The sequence below is a fragment of the Terrapene carolina genome, unplaced genomic scaffold, assembly GCF_002925995.2.
Source record: "Terrapene carolina triunguis isolate 2854851 unplaced genomic scaffold, T_m_triunguis-2.0 Scaffold67, whole genome shotgun sequence".
Taxonomy (NCBI): Eukaryota; Metazoa; Chordata; order Testudines; family Emydidae; genus Terrapene; species Terrapene triunguis.
The window spans coordinates 24,336,168-24,351,648 of record NW_020664418.1 but is presented as its reverse complement, the minus strand read 5'-3'; the positions used below and the strand labels follow the sequence as shown (position 1 = coordinate 24,351,648).

Sequence of the window (15,481 nt, the reverse complement as noted above, 5' to 3'; positions counted from 1 at the left end):
ATGTGTATTAACTATGCTGATAGTCTTTGTGATGCAGACACTTGTCTAGTAGGAAAATGACTTCACGCAAGTCACCAAATAGCCATCATTAGCTAATAGCTGTCAATCACCCACAAACAAGACTGGATTTGAGGTGGTGTCCTAGATGTTGAAGATCCTATTAACCTGTGAACCACCTGGTTCCCCTGAAAAGTTGAACTCAAGCCCAGCGCAGAAGTTGAAATGTGGTGCATGGTGCAGTTGCCCAAACCCATGATTATGGAACTGCTACATGTGTTTATCAAGTATGTGCACAACAGACTTTGTGTAAGGCTACTTCCTGTTCTATTCTATTCAAGTTCTTATACCACCCCCCTCACAATATCTGAGAGCCTCTCTTCCCCAAAAGCCAGTTCATTAATTCTTCACTCACAATCTTGAATGTGGCCATTCAGTAAATGCTTCTGAAACCTACAGTAGGTACATCATGTAACATTCAGCACTTTCACTGCAGTTCACGCCATCCACCCTGTACCATAACTCCAAATTAATTCTAGGCAAGACCTCCCACTTATACAATGTTGTACTAAACTCCTTTGTAAAGTGCTTTGGAATATACTGATAAAAGGCCCAACATAAGAGCTAGGTATTATATTATCATCATCATCTACTGAAATTTGGTGATCCTGAGGTATGGAGTGAGGTCAGAGTGGTGTGTCCCCCACACCCTTGGTTAAGTGGAAATTCATGAGACATTCTCAGCCTATGGTGAAAGGTCACCAAATTTTTCAGTGCAGAGTAGTGATATTTATCGTTCACTGTCTGTTATCAAACTAGACATGCTGCAAAGCTCGTGTATTCTTTCAGGATTTACATGTGGATAGGGTTGAACAATTTGGCATGTCAGAAGGTGGGATGTTGTATGTGCTGGGGTCTTAATTGGGGAGTTTAGGTGCTAACATTTTTTGCATAAAACATATTAAGTAATTTGTTGTATTTTTAACAGTTGCATGGGTATCCTTTGGGTGGTACAGCTTCACACTGCTCTCTAATCACTGCTTTGCCTAAATGGTACAATCTAGCCCTTAATACATTTTTTTTTAAAAGTGTTCCCTTATTAAATCCTTCTAAGTCACTAATGCTTTCCTCCAAACGTGTTGGATTCCAGGCTAATCTCACAGTTCTTTTGGAAATAATGTTATTAAATTCCCCACATCTAGGTCTTTCAGGAAAGCAAGTCATATCAGTTAATCTTTCACTAACAGCTTTCCTCATTTCCTTTAACACTTGTGGAGGACAGTGATCAGAATCTGATGCTTTGTCTGCCATAAAATCATTTCCATTTCTTTTCACCCATTCTCTAACTCCTGTCAGGAAATCTAATCCTGGGGTTTGTTTACATTTTTGTCATCCTTACCCCAACTCATATTTCTATTTTTTTTAAAAAAAAATCAGATAAATGTCTATTTTCCCTACTTTACATTCTACAACAATTTTATAGTTTGGTAGAAACTTTCTCTGTAATTTTATATTTGTATTATTTTTTCAGGCTCCTCTAATTACTCTTCTTATTCCCTTCTGCTTATTTTTATATATCTCACCATTCTCTTCATTATCACACAGTTTATATTTTAAATACTTTTAAAAGCCTCCTGCCTATTGTTTACACTGCCCTAGTCTTTACATCACTATTTAACCACATTGGACTTTGTTGCTCTTTTCCCTCCATGCACATTTAACCAGGAAGAATTCCAATTTAATTTTCTTCAGCTGACTATGTCCCACTTCCTGCAGCCCTATAGGCTTGCTATACATTACTGACTTCTAATCACAGCTCCTCAAGGCAATTTCTGTATTCCATCAAAATCAGCTCTCCAGAAGCCAAAGATTTTTGTACATGCAGCTATGGGATTTTCAAGGCCAATTACATTGAGTTAAAATCCATATTCAAGCAAAGTCCCTATTGACTCCAGGAGTTTTGTCTGAATGAGTTCTTCAGGATTTTGTCCACTTTGACCAATATGATCCTCAGTGCTCCCAAGCTTCACATTTATTCAATTAAACTTGCCTCACTTTTAAGGATTAGAACTGAAATAACCACAGACTACACAGGCTATTTTCCTCCTGTCTTTTTTTGACATAACTATTTCGCTTGCCACCATTATGAAAATAGTTGTTACCATCATAACACCAGTCATTGTCACCAAAAGATTTTACATAATGATGTGCCTTCCTGTAAATATCAGTCAGTCATTTAAAACCTGCCGTCTGATCTGTTAGTACCACAGCCACCTATCTCATATGACCCCCATTATTATGCTATCTGAGTGTTCCACAGTCTTTAATGTATTTATTTTCACAATACCCCTGTAATGTAGAGAAGTATCCCCAGTTTGCAGATGGGGAACTCAGTCATAGAGACACGAATAACTTGCCTAGGGTCCATAGGAAGTCTGTGGCAAAGCAGGGATATGAATCTGAGGCCTGGTCTACACTAGGAGGTTATGTCGGATTTAGCAGCGTTAAATCGAATTAACCCTGCACCCGTCCACACAACGAAGCTATTTAGTTCGACATAGAGGTCTCTTAAATTCGATTTCTGTACTCCTCCCCAACGAGGGGAGTAGCGCTAAATTTGACATGGCCATGTCGAATTAGGGTACGTGTGGATGGAAATCGACGCTAATAGCTCTGGGAGCTATCCCACAGTGCACCACTCTGTTGACGCTCTGGACAGCAGTCCGAGCTTGGATGCTCTGACCAGCCACACAGGAAAAGCCCCGGGAAAATTTGAATTCCTTTTCCTGTCTGGGCAGTTTGAATCTCATTTCCTGTTTGGACATCGTGGCGAGCTCATCAGCACTGGCAACGATGCAGAGCTCTCCAGCAGAGGTGACCATGCAATCCCAGAATAGAAAGAGGGCCCCAGCATGGACTGATCGGGAAGTCTTGGATCTGATCGCTGTGTGGGGCGATAAGTCCGTGCTTTCGGAGCTGTGCTCGAAAAGACGGAATGCAAAGATCTATGAGAAGATCTCAAAAGCCATGACAGAGAGAGGATACAGCCGGGATGCAACGCAATGCTGTGTGAAAATCAAGGATCTGAGACAAGGCTACCAGAAGACCAAAGAGGCAAATGGATGCTCCGGATCCCAGCCCCAGACATGCCGTTTCTACGAGGCACTGCATTCCATTCTAGGTGCGGCCGCCACCACTACCCCACCACTGACCGTGGACTCTGAGGATGGGATATTGTCGACGGCCGGTTCCTCGGAGATGTTAGCGGACGGGGAAGATGAGGAAGGAGATGAGGAGGACGAGGCAGTCGACAGCGCTTACAACGCTGATTTCCCCGACAGCCAGGATCTCTTCATCACCCTCACAGAGATCCCCTACCAACCGTCCCCAGGCGTTAACCCGGACCCAGAATCAGGGGAAGGATCAGTCGGTAAGTGTTTAAAACATGTAAACATTTATTTTGAACAGAACAGGAATATTAACAATATTAACAATGGGTTTTTCATGATTAGTTTGCCCTAGGCGCGTCACGATTTAGTCCTTGGCAGTGCAACTCCTGCAAAAGAATCTAACAATGTCCGGTTTATCATGATTAGTTTGCCCTAGGCACTCTACTTTTTAGTCCTTGCCAGTGCAGCTACTGGAAAAGAAGGTCTATATGTCCGGGGATAGAGCTGAAATCGTCATGGGACATCTCCACGAAGCTCTCCTGGAGGTAATTGGAAAGCCTTTGCATGAAGTTCCTGGGGAGAGCGGTCTTATTGTGTCCTCCGTGGTAGGAAACATTTCCACGCCAGGCTATCATCAAGTACTCTGGGATCATTGCCTTGCAGAGCATGGCAGCATACGGCCCTGGTTTTTGCTGGCTTTCACGCAGCATGCGGTCTTTCTCTGTCCCAGAAATCCTCAGCAGAGTGATGTTGCTCATGGTGACCTGCTTAGAATTAGGGGAATGTTACTGTTGGGACTGCTTGCCTGTTCCTTTACAGAACTGTAACCGGCAGTTTACAGCCACACGGTGGAGGCGGGAGAGGGGCAGCATACAGGGATCTTTCCCGGGGACAGCTGCGAGGGGGTGGGACAGGGGCAGAGTTCATGCTTGCCGGATTGCCGGCAGCAGGAACTGGCCAATGCTAGGAGCATTGCTTTGAACGTGAAAGGAGGGCACTGCTATAATTTAAGTTTTAAGCAGCCAAAAGTCTACGGCTTACCATGTCAGCCTGCTACCCGAATTCCGCTGTCCTGCCCCGCTTGTCTGATCTCCAGTGCAAGACCCCAGGCACTGAATGCGAAGGCCGAAAATTCGACCTTGTCCTGAGTGCGCATGTGATAGGTGCTGTGCATGGTCTTGTTCACAGAAAAAGACTATGTTCGTTGTTCACAAAAAATTATCTTTGTGAGGAATTCACTCCCTTTTTCCCATCCCACAGCTGCGACTGTCTCCCGACCTACCCTGGCATCCCCCTCCCAGAGGCTGGCACAGATTAGGCGGAGAAAGAAAAGGACACAGGACGACATGTTCTCAGAACTTATGGGCTGCTCCCGAGCCGAGGCGGCCCAGCAGACCCAGTGGAGGGAGAACATGTCGCAAATCCATCGATCACACATTGAACAGGAGGAGAGGTGGCGTCAGGAAGACCAGCAGGCAACTCAAATGCTGCTTGGACTAATGAGGGAGCAAACGGACACGCTCCGGCGCCTTGTGGATGTTCTGCAGGACCGGAGGCAGGAGGACAGAGCCCCGCTGCAGTCTATCTCTAACCGCCCTCCCCCGCCAAAAAGTCCCATACCCCCCTCACCCAAAGTCCCAAGAAGGAGAGGGGGCAGGGGCTGTGAAAACTGTCACTCCACCCCTGCAGACTGCTCAAGTAACAGAAGGCTCTCATTCCCCAAAATTTGATAAGTCCTTTCAGGGCCGGCTTCAGGCACCAGCCCACCAAGCTTGTGCTTGGGGCGGCACCTGGAGGGAGGCGGCGCGGCGCTCCGGCCGCCGGGGAGAGCGGGGCCACGGCCGGGCTCGCCGCCCTCCCCCCGGTGCTCTGGCCGCCCTCCCCCCCGGCTGCCGGGGGGAGAGCGGCGAGCCCCGGCTGGGGCTCGCCGCCCTCTCACTGCCCTGCCCCCTGCGCTCTGGCCGCCGGGGGGAGAGCGGGGCCCCCGCCGGGGCTCGCCGCACTCCCCCCCGGCACTCTGGCTGCCCTCCCCCCCGGCGCCCTCCCCCTGGCCGCCAGGGGGAGAGCGGAGCCCCCGCCGGGGCTCACCGCCCTCCTCCCAGGGCTCCGGCCGCCCTCCCCCCAGCCGCCGGGGGGAGAGCGGAGGCTTTTTTGCCTGGGGCGGCAAAAAAGCCAGAGCCGGCCCTGAGTCCTTTCCTTCCCGCCTCACCCAAGCCCCCGGCCCAGTTTCATCCCCTAACTGTTTAGTTGCTAATAAAAAATACGATTCTGTTAATTACTGTTTCCATCATGTTCTTTTAGAGGACAGTGTGTTTGAAGGGGGGAAAGGGGGTTGGTAATTGGACAGGACAGGTACCTTTACCAGGGTACAGACAGGGGGGCATGTTCAGCAGCAGGTCACACACACATTGCAGTCACTAGGCACCCTGGTCAGTCTGGGAGGTGGTTTTCATATTCTGTGGGGGGGGGGGGCTATGTGAGTTTGTGGCGGGGGAGGGCGGTTAGAGATCTTATGCAGCGGTCCTTATCCTGGATCACAGAGCCACGCAGCAGCGTCCTCCCCCGCCACAAAGTCACATAGCCCCCCCACACAGAGTCCCGAAAAGGAGGGGTGGCAGGCTCCATTGAAACAACCAGTCCACCACTGCTGACCGCTCTAGGAGCAGGAGCCTGTCATTCCTCGAGTTTATAAGCGTTCTTTCCATCACTACGCCCGCTCCCCACCACAGTCTGCGTCCCAGTTTCAACCCTTTACCGCGAAACCCGTAATAAAGAAAACGGTGTTCATTAACAAAGTTCCATTTTTTTTATTTTTAAACGTGTGTTGGAAGGGGGGGACGGGGTGAACGGGGTATGTAGCTGCAGAGGATAGTCAACATAAACTGGGTAAAGAAACGGGGGCAGGTTCAGCTTCTCTTTAAACAAAGTTAATAGTCACAGGTTACCCTGCTCACTGAGGAACCTAGCTTTCAAAGCCTCCCGGATGCACAGCGTGTCCCGCTGGGCTCTTCTAATCGCACGGCTGTCTGGCTGGGCGTAATCAGCAGCCAGGCTATTTGCCTCAACCTCCCACCCCGCCATAAAAGTCTCCCCCTTGTTCTCACAGAGATTGTGGAGCACACTGCAATAACAATGGGGATATTGGTTTCGCTGAGATCAGAGCGAGTCAGTAAGCCTCTCCATCTCCCCTTGAGACGTCCAAAAGCACACTCCACCACCATTCTGCACTTGCTGAGACGGTAGTTGAAGAGTTCTTTTTCAGTGTCCAGGGCGCCTGTATAGGGCTTCATGAGCCAGGGCATTAGCGGGTAGGCTCGGTCCCCGAGGATCACTATAGGCATCTCCACATCCCCAACAGTTATTTTGTGGTCCGGGAAGTAAATACCTTCCTGCAGCCGTCTAAACAGACCAGAGTTCCTGAAAACACGAGCGTCATGAACCTTGCCCAGCCATCCGACGTTGGTGTTTGTAAAACGTCCCCTATGGTCCACCAGTGCTTGCAGCACCATTGAAAAGTAGCCCTTTCGGTTAATGTACTGGCTGGCCTGGTGGTCCAGTCCCAGGATAGGGATGTGAGTTCCATCTATAGCCCCACCGCAGTTTGGGAATCCCATCGCGGCGAAGCCATCTATGATGACCTGCACGTTTCCAAGGGTCACTACCTTTGACAGCAGTAGCTCAACGATTGCGTTGGCTACTTGCATCACAGCAACCCCCACGGTAGATTTGCCCACGTCAAAGTGGTTCGCGACTGACTGGTAGCTGTCTGGCGTTGCAAGCTTCCAGAGGGCTATGGCCACTCGCTTCTGGACACTCAGGGCTGCTCGCATCCGGGTGTCCTTGCGATTCAGGGCAGGGGACAGCAGCTCACAAAGTTCCAGGAAAGTTCCCTTCCGCATCCGAAAGTTTCGCAGCCACTGTGATTCATCCCAGACCTGCAGCACTATGCGGTCCCACCAGTCAGTGCTTGTTTCCCGGGCCCAGAATCACCGTTCCACAGCATCAACATGACCCATTGCCACCATGATGTTCACGGCGTGGGGTCCCGTGCTTTGCGAGAGGTCTGTGCCACTCTCAGACTTCATGTCCTCACCGCGATGCCGTAGCCTCCTCGCCCGATTTCTCAGCATCTGCCTCTGGAAAAGGTGGACGATAAGGTGCGAGGTGTTGACAACGGCCATAACTGCAGCGATGGTCGCAGTGGGCTCCATGCTCGCAGTGCTGTGGCGTCCGCGCTGTCACTCACCAGAAAAGCGCGCGAAATGATTGCCCGCCGGCGCTTTCAGGGAGGGAGGGCGGGAGTGACGGTTGGATGACGACAGTTACCCAAAACCACCCTCGACACATTTTTTTCCCCAGCAGGCATTGGGGGCTCGACCCAGAATTCCAATGGGCAGCGGGGACTGCGGGAACTGTGGGATAGCTGCCCACAGTGCACCGCTTCCAACGTCGACGCTTGCCCCGTTAGTGTGGACTCACAAAGTCGAATTACTGCCCTTAGTGTGGATACACACGTTCGACTTTGTAATATCGATTCCACATATTCGATTTAAGTAAAATCGAACTACTCTCGTAGTGTAGACATACCCTGAGTCTCTCAAATCCCATAATAGAGCCCTAAACACTGGTTGATCCTTCCCTCCTGCTCTAAGTGATAATAATCGCATAAAGATTTTTTAGCTCCCTCTTTAAATCTCATAATAATAAACTGCACACTTCCCTTACTACCAGTAACAATATCAGAGAGAAAATCATAATGTACTTTTTGTGGGTGCAAATGACTGTGTCCATGAGCTTGTGGGAATGCATTTAAAGGTTGTTTTTGAAAACTTGGGCCACATGGTTTATTAGTGGAAATTCACTTTGGCCAAAATTGGCTGTCAGCAACACCAACAGAAATCTGAAGAAATTTCACTGACATAAAATAACAACAGGAATAATACCTGACTCTCATATAGTGCGTTTCATCAGAAGATCTGAAAGCACCTCAGCTGCTAATTTGTTTAACCTCAGCCTTGTGAGGTAGGGAAATATCATTAGCCCCACTGTACACATGGGAAACTGAGGCACAGAGAGGTTAAGCAGCTTGACCAAAGTCACACAGGAAGTTTGTGGCAGAGCACAAACTTGAACCTGGGTCTTACTTTAGGTTGACTTCTGCTGAATTACTCTGGATTTATGTTGATTTTATTGAGAGCCAAACATGCATTTTTGTTTTCAGAGAAGCACCCCTGAAACAATTACAGGGAGAAATCTGGATTCTGCTCAGCTGCTTTATTTTATTTTGTTTCCGCCTCTGAAAGAAAGTTGCTAAAGTGTTCCCCCTTCTTTTCTGCTTTCCTTTGATGCCCTAAGTGTGGCCAGATAAATGAGCAATGCAAGCAAGAGGACAAACAAAAAGCAATTTCTATCCTTAATGTCACGTGGGAAAAAATGTCAGGAGGGATTTAGAATCATATTACTTTCAAAGGCGCTTGACTAAAAGTTTGCAGAAAGAAAATCAAAATGAGGGATCTGTGGGCTCTCCCCACAGAGGACTGTCATTTTGGATTTGATTTAAGGCCACGGAAAGGAGTGAACTACAGCATTTAATAAGATGTCGTCTAAGTGCTCGTCAAACACATCATATGTCCTTCTGAGGAAATACTGGAGTTTTGGGTTTTCATTTTCGTGACAAATGTTGATTTTTTCATCATAATTCTAATAAGCTACTTTGTCAAAGATGAGCTATGTTGGGAAGATATATGAAACCAAAGTCACTTGTGGCAGTGGTGCACATCAGCTGGCCCGCTTCCTTTGGAAAATGTTGATACATGGCACTCTCTGCACAGTAAGCTCTACTCTCAGTGATGTTCCAACTGTTGTAGACTGTCTTATGGTAAATATCAGATTGCTTTGGGAACTGGAGCACATCCATCATTCTTTAGTGTCCCTTAATTTTAAATGAAGCCATAATCCTGGAAAGAGGCACTTCTTAATGCTCTGGGTAATATCATTAAGGGATGAAACCACTTAGTAACAGAAAAAATTCATCATTTGCAATAATTATACTCAGCTGTAAAGGGCCAAATTCATATCTGGTGTAAGCAAGCCCTATAGCTTTATATTCTGTTTTATCTAGTCGCTGAAGGACTGAAAGGATAGCTGGATTTATCAAGTTTGATTTTGATCATTTACACCCATTTCCCTGGAATGGACCTCCAATAAAAGCCCACTCAGGCTTCCCAGGCTTAACACAGATGCTAAGGACAGTTCATTGGCATTGCTCATCACCCAGCAGGTCAAATGAAACATGATTCATACAAAGAACTGGGGGATAATTCAAGATGCATGATTAATTAATAGAATATTATTAGGTCCAGTTGTAAGAACATTTCCATTTTTGCAGAACTAATTTTCCAAGTACAGCATGTATCCATTGTTTAATCTTCTCCAATGCTAAATACTTAATAGGCATTTTTCAATGCAGACTTAGTTGCAAGAAAAACATCTGTACCAAATTTTAATTTTACATTCATGCTGATTTCGTGGATTATTCAGAAACATACTGCATACTAAGAAAGGAAGGAAAGAAAAAGTGCTACCTCTTGATCCACAGTGAAATAACTAGTGGAAAGTCACTACAGGTAACATTCTGAAACATTGCCATAATGCAAGGTTTCTCCCTTTTCTTTGTCCCATAAGGCATATTCAAACCCACACATATACAATGATAGTCAGGGATTACTGGTCTGTGTGTAAAAAATGTTTAGACAGGAAATGCCCTCTCTCTCTTTTATTAGATGTGGTCAGTTGGGAATCTAATAAAACAAAACAAACAAAAACCCTCCAAACACTTGGAACTATATAGAATTTGATACCTTCCAACAACCTTATAAACAGTGAATTTCTATTTAATCTGATATAAGCAGCATCTTCTTTCCTGATATTATTCCTGCAGATAGTATTACTTTTTACTAACATGGTGTAGTTTTTCTGAAACATTGGTTTCATGAATGTTAGTTCTCTTTACATTTTGTGGGCCAAATCTTCAACTGGGGTAAATCAATATAGCTTCTCTGAGGTCAATGTGTCTATGCCAAGTTATATCAGTTTAGGAAGCAGCCTTCTTTTGTGTTAGTTGCATAGAAAACTGAGATTGTATTCAAATTATATACAAAACTAGAAAATAAATTGCAACATTTCCTAAATGCTTTTTGAGAGAGATATGATGCTGGTGATGTTATTTATTATTTGTATAGTGCCTCAAATTGGGATAGGCACTTTGCAGAAAAAAAAAATAAAGACATAGTATGGAAGAAGTTCAAAATAACCAGATCATGCCAACACTGACTAATGAATACAGTTACTACTAGTGGGGGAACTACAGTGATTGCAATGGAAACGTTCACAGTTGTGAGCACTACACTTGTAGTTATTTTTTGCAGTACTGGACCATACTACTGGAATTATTACATGAATGGATGGGTGAGAAAAACAATTGCAGAGATGAGGCAAGACAAAATGACAATATGAAGATCACATGTTTACTTAGCTATGGTATGTGCACACCTTGAAGGTTCCATTCAAGTTTTTTTTATGTTAAAATAATTCCATAAATAATCTCCATTTATAAAAACGGATAAATTAACTCCAGTGGGCTGCAGCATGTGTTTGTTATCAATTCCACCAGTAGCTGAGTGGTTTAGATCCTAATCTTCAAAAACTTTTAAACCCTTTCCAAATCACTCTTGCCCTGGTGGTGCCCTTCTTTCCTGGATTATTCATACCCAGCAGCAAGTGTAAAGCTACAATACTGCTTACAAACATCCTCACAGCAAGTCTCACTCAGCTCAACAGTAATGACATGCTCTTCTCTCAGTGGGGAATTTCCCTGATATATCCTGAATATTCCAGAACATTTAGAGACCACTGCATTGCACATTAGGCAAACAGTATGGGAAAGTGGCACACACATTGCTCTGCAATTTTTCCTGGGAAGCAAGAAATCGTATTAGGCAATCCTTGAGCTGGCTCTCCAAAATTTCTAGTCATTGTACAAGTGACAGTGCAAATTCATTACATGATGAAAATAAGGGAAATTGCCCATACTAAGAGTCCAACTAGTACCCTGAGGTAAATAGAAAGATTTGCTAGATCATGCCGTAAGAAACCCAACAATATCAGAAAACCTTATTAGCCATAATTAGTAACGTTAATTTATTAAGCCTATTGATAAATTTATAGTATACAACCTAAACAAATGAAGAACATTAAATAATATGGACCCGATCTTAAAAAATGGAGATTCCACAGTGATAGACATGAAAAAAGGGTCTGAAGGCTTATCTACACAGATAAATTAATCTGGATTAAGATAGGGTGTGGATTTAAAATGGAATAGCTATTACTGAATAACTCCCTGTGTGAGCGCTCTTATCCCAGAATAAGAATGCCTTAATCCAAATTAGTTTGATCCACTTGAATAAAGATAATTCAGATTAATGTACTTTTATTCCAGAATAAAAGCATCCAGACAGGAAATTAATCAGGAATAGCTATTGCAGAATAACTTCCTGGGTAGCCAAACCCTGAATAGAAATCTCTACTCCCTTTTAATTTAAAATTGGATTTGCTGGTGTTCAGCTTCTTGCAGGGTTACACCATATATCATGAATAAATATTGCCCCAGGATCATTTTAAATTCACAGTCACAAAGGGATATTCTTTTGGGGGGGGGGGAAACTAACACAAGTCAGCCTCACAGACTCTTGATTGTACTAAATTGCAACTGAAAACGTATTTAATCAATTTTACTGCAATTGTTTTCTGTTGTAGAAACATCAGGAAAAAATGCCATCAAAGAGCAGCTGGAAGAATGGTAGTTTTCTGATAAGCAGCTGCAGAAGGGAGTATTGTTGCATTATTGATTAAAATGGGCAGCTAAAACCACAATCACACACCATAAAACCACCACATTGTGACGTACGGCTGTGCTGCTGCAAAGCTGTGGTAAGATCTCTAACCTAGTGTCATCGAAAAATCGCTGACATTAATTTAATATCTGTTAAATAAGTTCCTTTCTACTTCACTGTAAGATCAATGTCAATAAGAATTTAAAGCTAGTTATTTCTGATTTCTGAATTTAGCCAGAAGTATTTTTCTAGCTATTTCTTAGGGATCAAATGCCAGTTCCACTGTGGAATGGACTGACCATTTCATAAAACTCCTCAGGCATTTTAATTCACAGATTTACCAGTCACACAAAGCTGACTATTCTCAGCAGAGCCTTTTCCATTTTTCCAGTTTAATGACATAGTGCTGAGGATAGGGGCTCACTGTTCATTTGTGCTACGTCCTCACTACGGGGAGGGGGGTCGATTTAAGATAAGCAAATTCAGGTATGCGAATAGCGTAGCTGAATTCGACGTATCGGAGCCGACTTACCCCGCTGTGAGGACGGCGGCAAATCGACCTCCGCGGCTCCCCCGTCGACGGCGCTTACTCCTACTTCCGCTGGTGGAGTACAAGCGTCGATTCTGGGATCGATTGTCGCGTCCCGACGAGACACGATAATTCGATCCCCGAGAGATCGATTTCTACCCGCCGATTCAGGCACGTAGTGTAGACGTAGCCTTGGAGGGCAACATAAAGCCAGATTGCTGTCTCCCAGTTAAACAGGCAATCTGGGGTCCTTGCACAGCCCAAGTGTCCCCTCCTCTCCGGCCCACACACTCTAGCCCCATCCCAACTTGGATTCTCACTCAAGTACCCTCACCTCATAAGGACTCACCAATTCTTCTTCGGACAGGCTGAACCTATGTACTTCCCAGACCACAGTTTCCTCTATTCAGGCAGGCTGGGGTCTATCCCAGAGGAGGAAAGACTCAGCCTCCACTTTGCCAAACACAGGACTATGTCTGGAGCGTTACCTCTGTCTAGAACACCCCAGTAGAGTCAAGACCCAGGTGACAGCAACAAGGACCCCCCAAGCACAGAGTCCTCTGCTGGGATGGTATTGGTGGGACCCCTCAAAGCAGTGGATTTCAGAGCTAACAATTAAGGTGAATGGGACAGTCCAAGCTATTTTTTCAGGCTGTCTCCAGACTCAGGCAGAATCACTGTATTGCTTACAACTGAGTTTTCACAATCATGACAAATTTTTAAAATATAAAGTTGAAATTCTGAAGTATTTGCATGAGTCCAGGAGCACGGCCCTAAGCAATGGGCCTACAGTACCATGGATAATACTACTGACCTTGAAGTGAAACTTAATATTCTTTGTACATGAATTATATTGTAAATAAAACGTGCTGTGTCAATGTTGCAAAGCAGCTGGAAATCTTCCCTACAGGGCAGCCGAAGAGTCCCCCAACAGAAAGGAATCTGGCTTGACTCCATAGCATTTCAGATGTGTACATTCTCTTTTATCTGATTAACTAAATCCCACATTAGTTTACCCTCACTGCAGCTGAGGAGATCTGGGAGTGCAGAGGAAGCTCTACACCATTTTTCTGCTCCCCTGATCATGGACAAGCTGGGGGACATGAGCAGCATAAAGACTGCTCTAAATTATGTTGTCTGCAGTGGCCTCATAGGGACAAGGATCAGGTGAAGTAGCATGAGCTCCATTCTTCCTCAGCATGCCCCCTATATGGAGGGGGACATGGGTGATGCAGAGTCAGCCACACTACCTGGAGATTCCTTTCTGTTGGGAGACTCCTTGGCTGTCCCTGTAGGGAAGATTTCCAGCTGCTTTGCCCCCAGAGACAGCACAAAGCAGGTTTTATTTACAATATAATTCACGTGCAGAGAATATGAAGTCTCATTTCAAGGTCAATATTATTCCCCATGTGATGTTTTTCATATAAATACAAAGGAAATGGTCAGAGACGCACCAATCTGGCATGAATATAGAAAAGGAAAAAAGGACTTACTGTGCTCCACTCTGTATTAAACCACTTAGCCCCACAGGGTTTGAGGTAGCAGGACTGCTGGCTGGAAGGTCTTTCCAAAAATGAACATTCATAAGGGTTCAACACATCAAAACTGCCTTCCGTTTTTCTAATACAAATGACTTCTCTCTGTTGGGTTCCGCTGCCACATTCAATTGAACACTGCATCAGGAAACAGAAAGAGTGGTGGAAGTCACATAACAGCATATCTCTGATATTCTAGTCACGTACTCTAGCTACTCTCATAAATTAAATATGCATTTTAGACTAGCGTTCTGTGCCACCAGAGGGATAGTCACACTTTATAAGTATTAATGTTCTGAAGGAAGAAGCTTTAAAGCTTGGTTGGCTTATGCTCCAAGTCCCTGGATACAAATCTGGACTGCAACATTCTAAAGTCTTCTTGTACATCCTTGTTCCCTGCTTCCACTGAACTGAGGCAGATCTTTCTTCTCATCCCCAGCCCTGCAGACCTGATTATTCACTCTTTCCGATGCCCTGCCCACAGCCCAACTTTATTTTATGCTAGAAAATGGCAGGTGAAAAGTGGACTTGAAATACTGCTGCCCCAGGAAATATTAGACATAGCACTTAACCTTAATTGTGCCCTGAGGCCCTGATTCAGCAATGTACTTCAGCACATGCTTATTATTAAGCTTCTGAGTAGTCCCATAAAAGTCATTGGGACTACTCATATGCTTCACGTTTAGCCTGTGTTTAAGTGCTTCACTGGCTCAAGGCTATACAACTTTTTGTCACGTTTTTGCTGGAGCACAGCAATCAGCGGAGCGCTGTGAAAGAACTTGCAAGTTCTAGGCTAACAGGTTCTGTTCGTTGTACTGTTCCATATGGCTGGCCAATAAACAAATGACACACAAGATTTCCATTGTTTATTTATTTATTTGGGCACCAAAGTACATTTTTCAAAACTGTCCATAAGGAAACAGGATTACTTGGTTTAAAAAAATAAATCTTGTTACCCAAAATTAGCGTCAAATTTTCAGAGGTGCCTAAGTGACTTAGGAGCCTAAGTCTCATTGACTTTCAAATGAGAATTAGGGCTGGTCTACACACAGTTTTTACAATGCTTTAATTATGTCAGTTTAGAAGTTTTATACTAGTATAACTGCATCCACATTAGGTAGTTGTACCACCTTAATTGTATCAGTTTCTAAACTGGCATAGATAAAGCGATATAAGTACTCACCTTGAAGATCACTTGGAAGCAATGGAAGATGCACAGCATTTAGTCAGCAGGTGATGAAGAAGGGTTATCAGAAATACACTTGGAGGATTTAGTGAGAGCCAACAAAACATTTTTCTCCAATAAACTTAAAAAAAAAATCACATTCTGAATGGATTATATCAGGAAACTTTTGT

The 15,481-nt window shown here is 44.7% G+C and overlaps 1 protein-coding gene across 1 annotated transcript in view; it reads right to left on the bottom strand.

Moving 5' to 3' along the window:
- THSD4 (thrombospondin type 1 domain containing 4) overlaps positions 1-15,481 on the bottom strand; it is a 259,304-nt gene that overhangs the window by 7,791 nt on the left and 236,032 nt on the right. Inside the window, exon 10 of the mRNA XM_024198518.2 lies at positions 14,084-14,263. Within this exon, the coding sequence (XP_024054286.1) occupies positions 14,084-14,263 (180 nt within the window). The remainder of the gene's footprint in view (positions 1-14,083; positions 14,264-15,481) is intronic.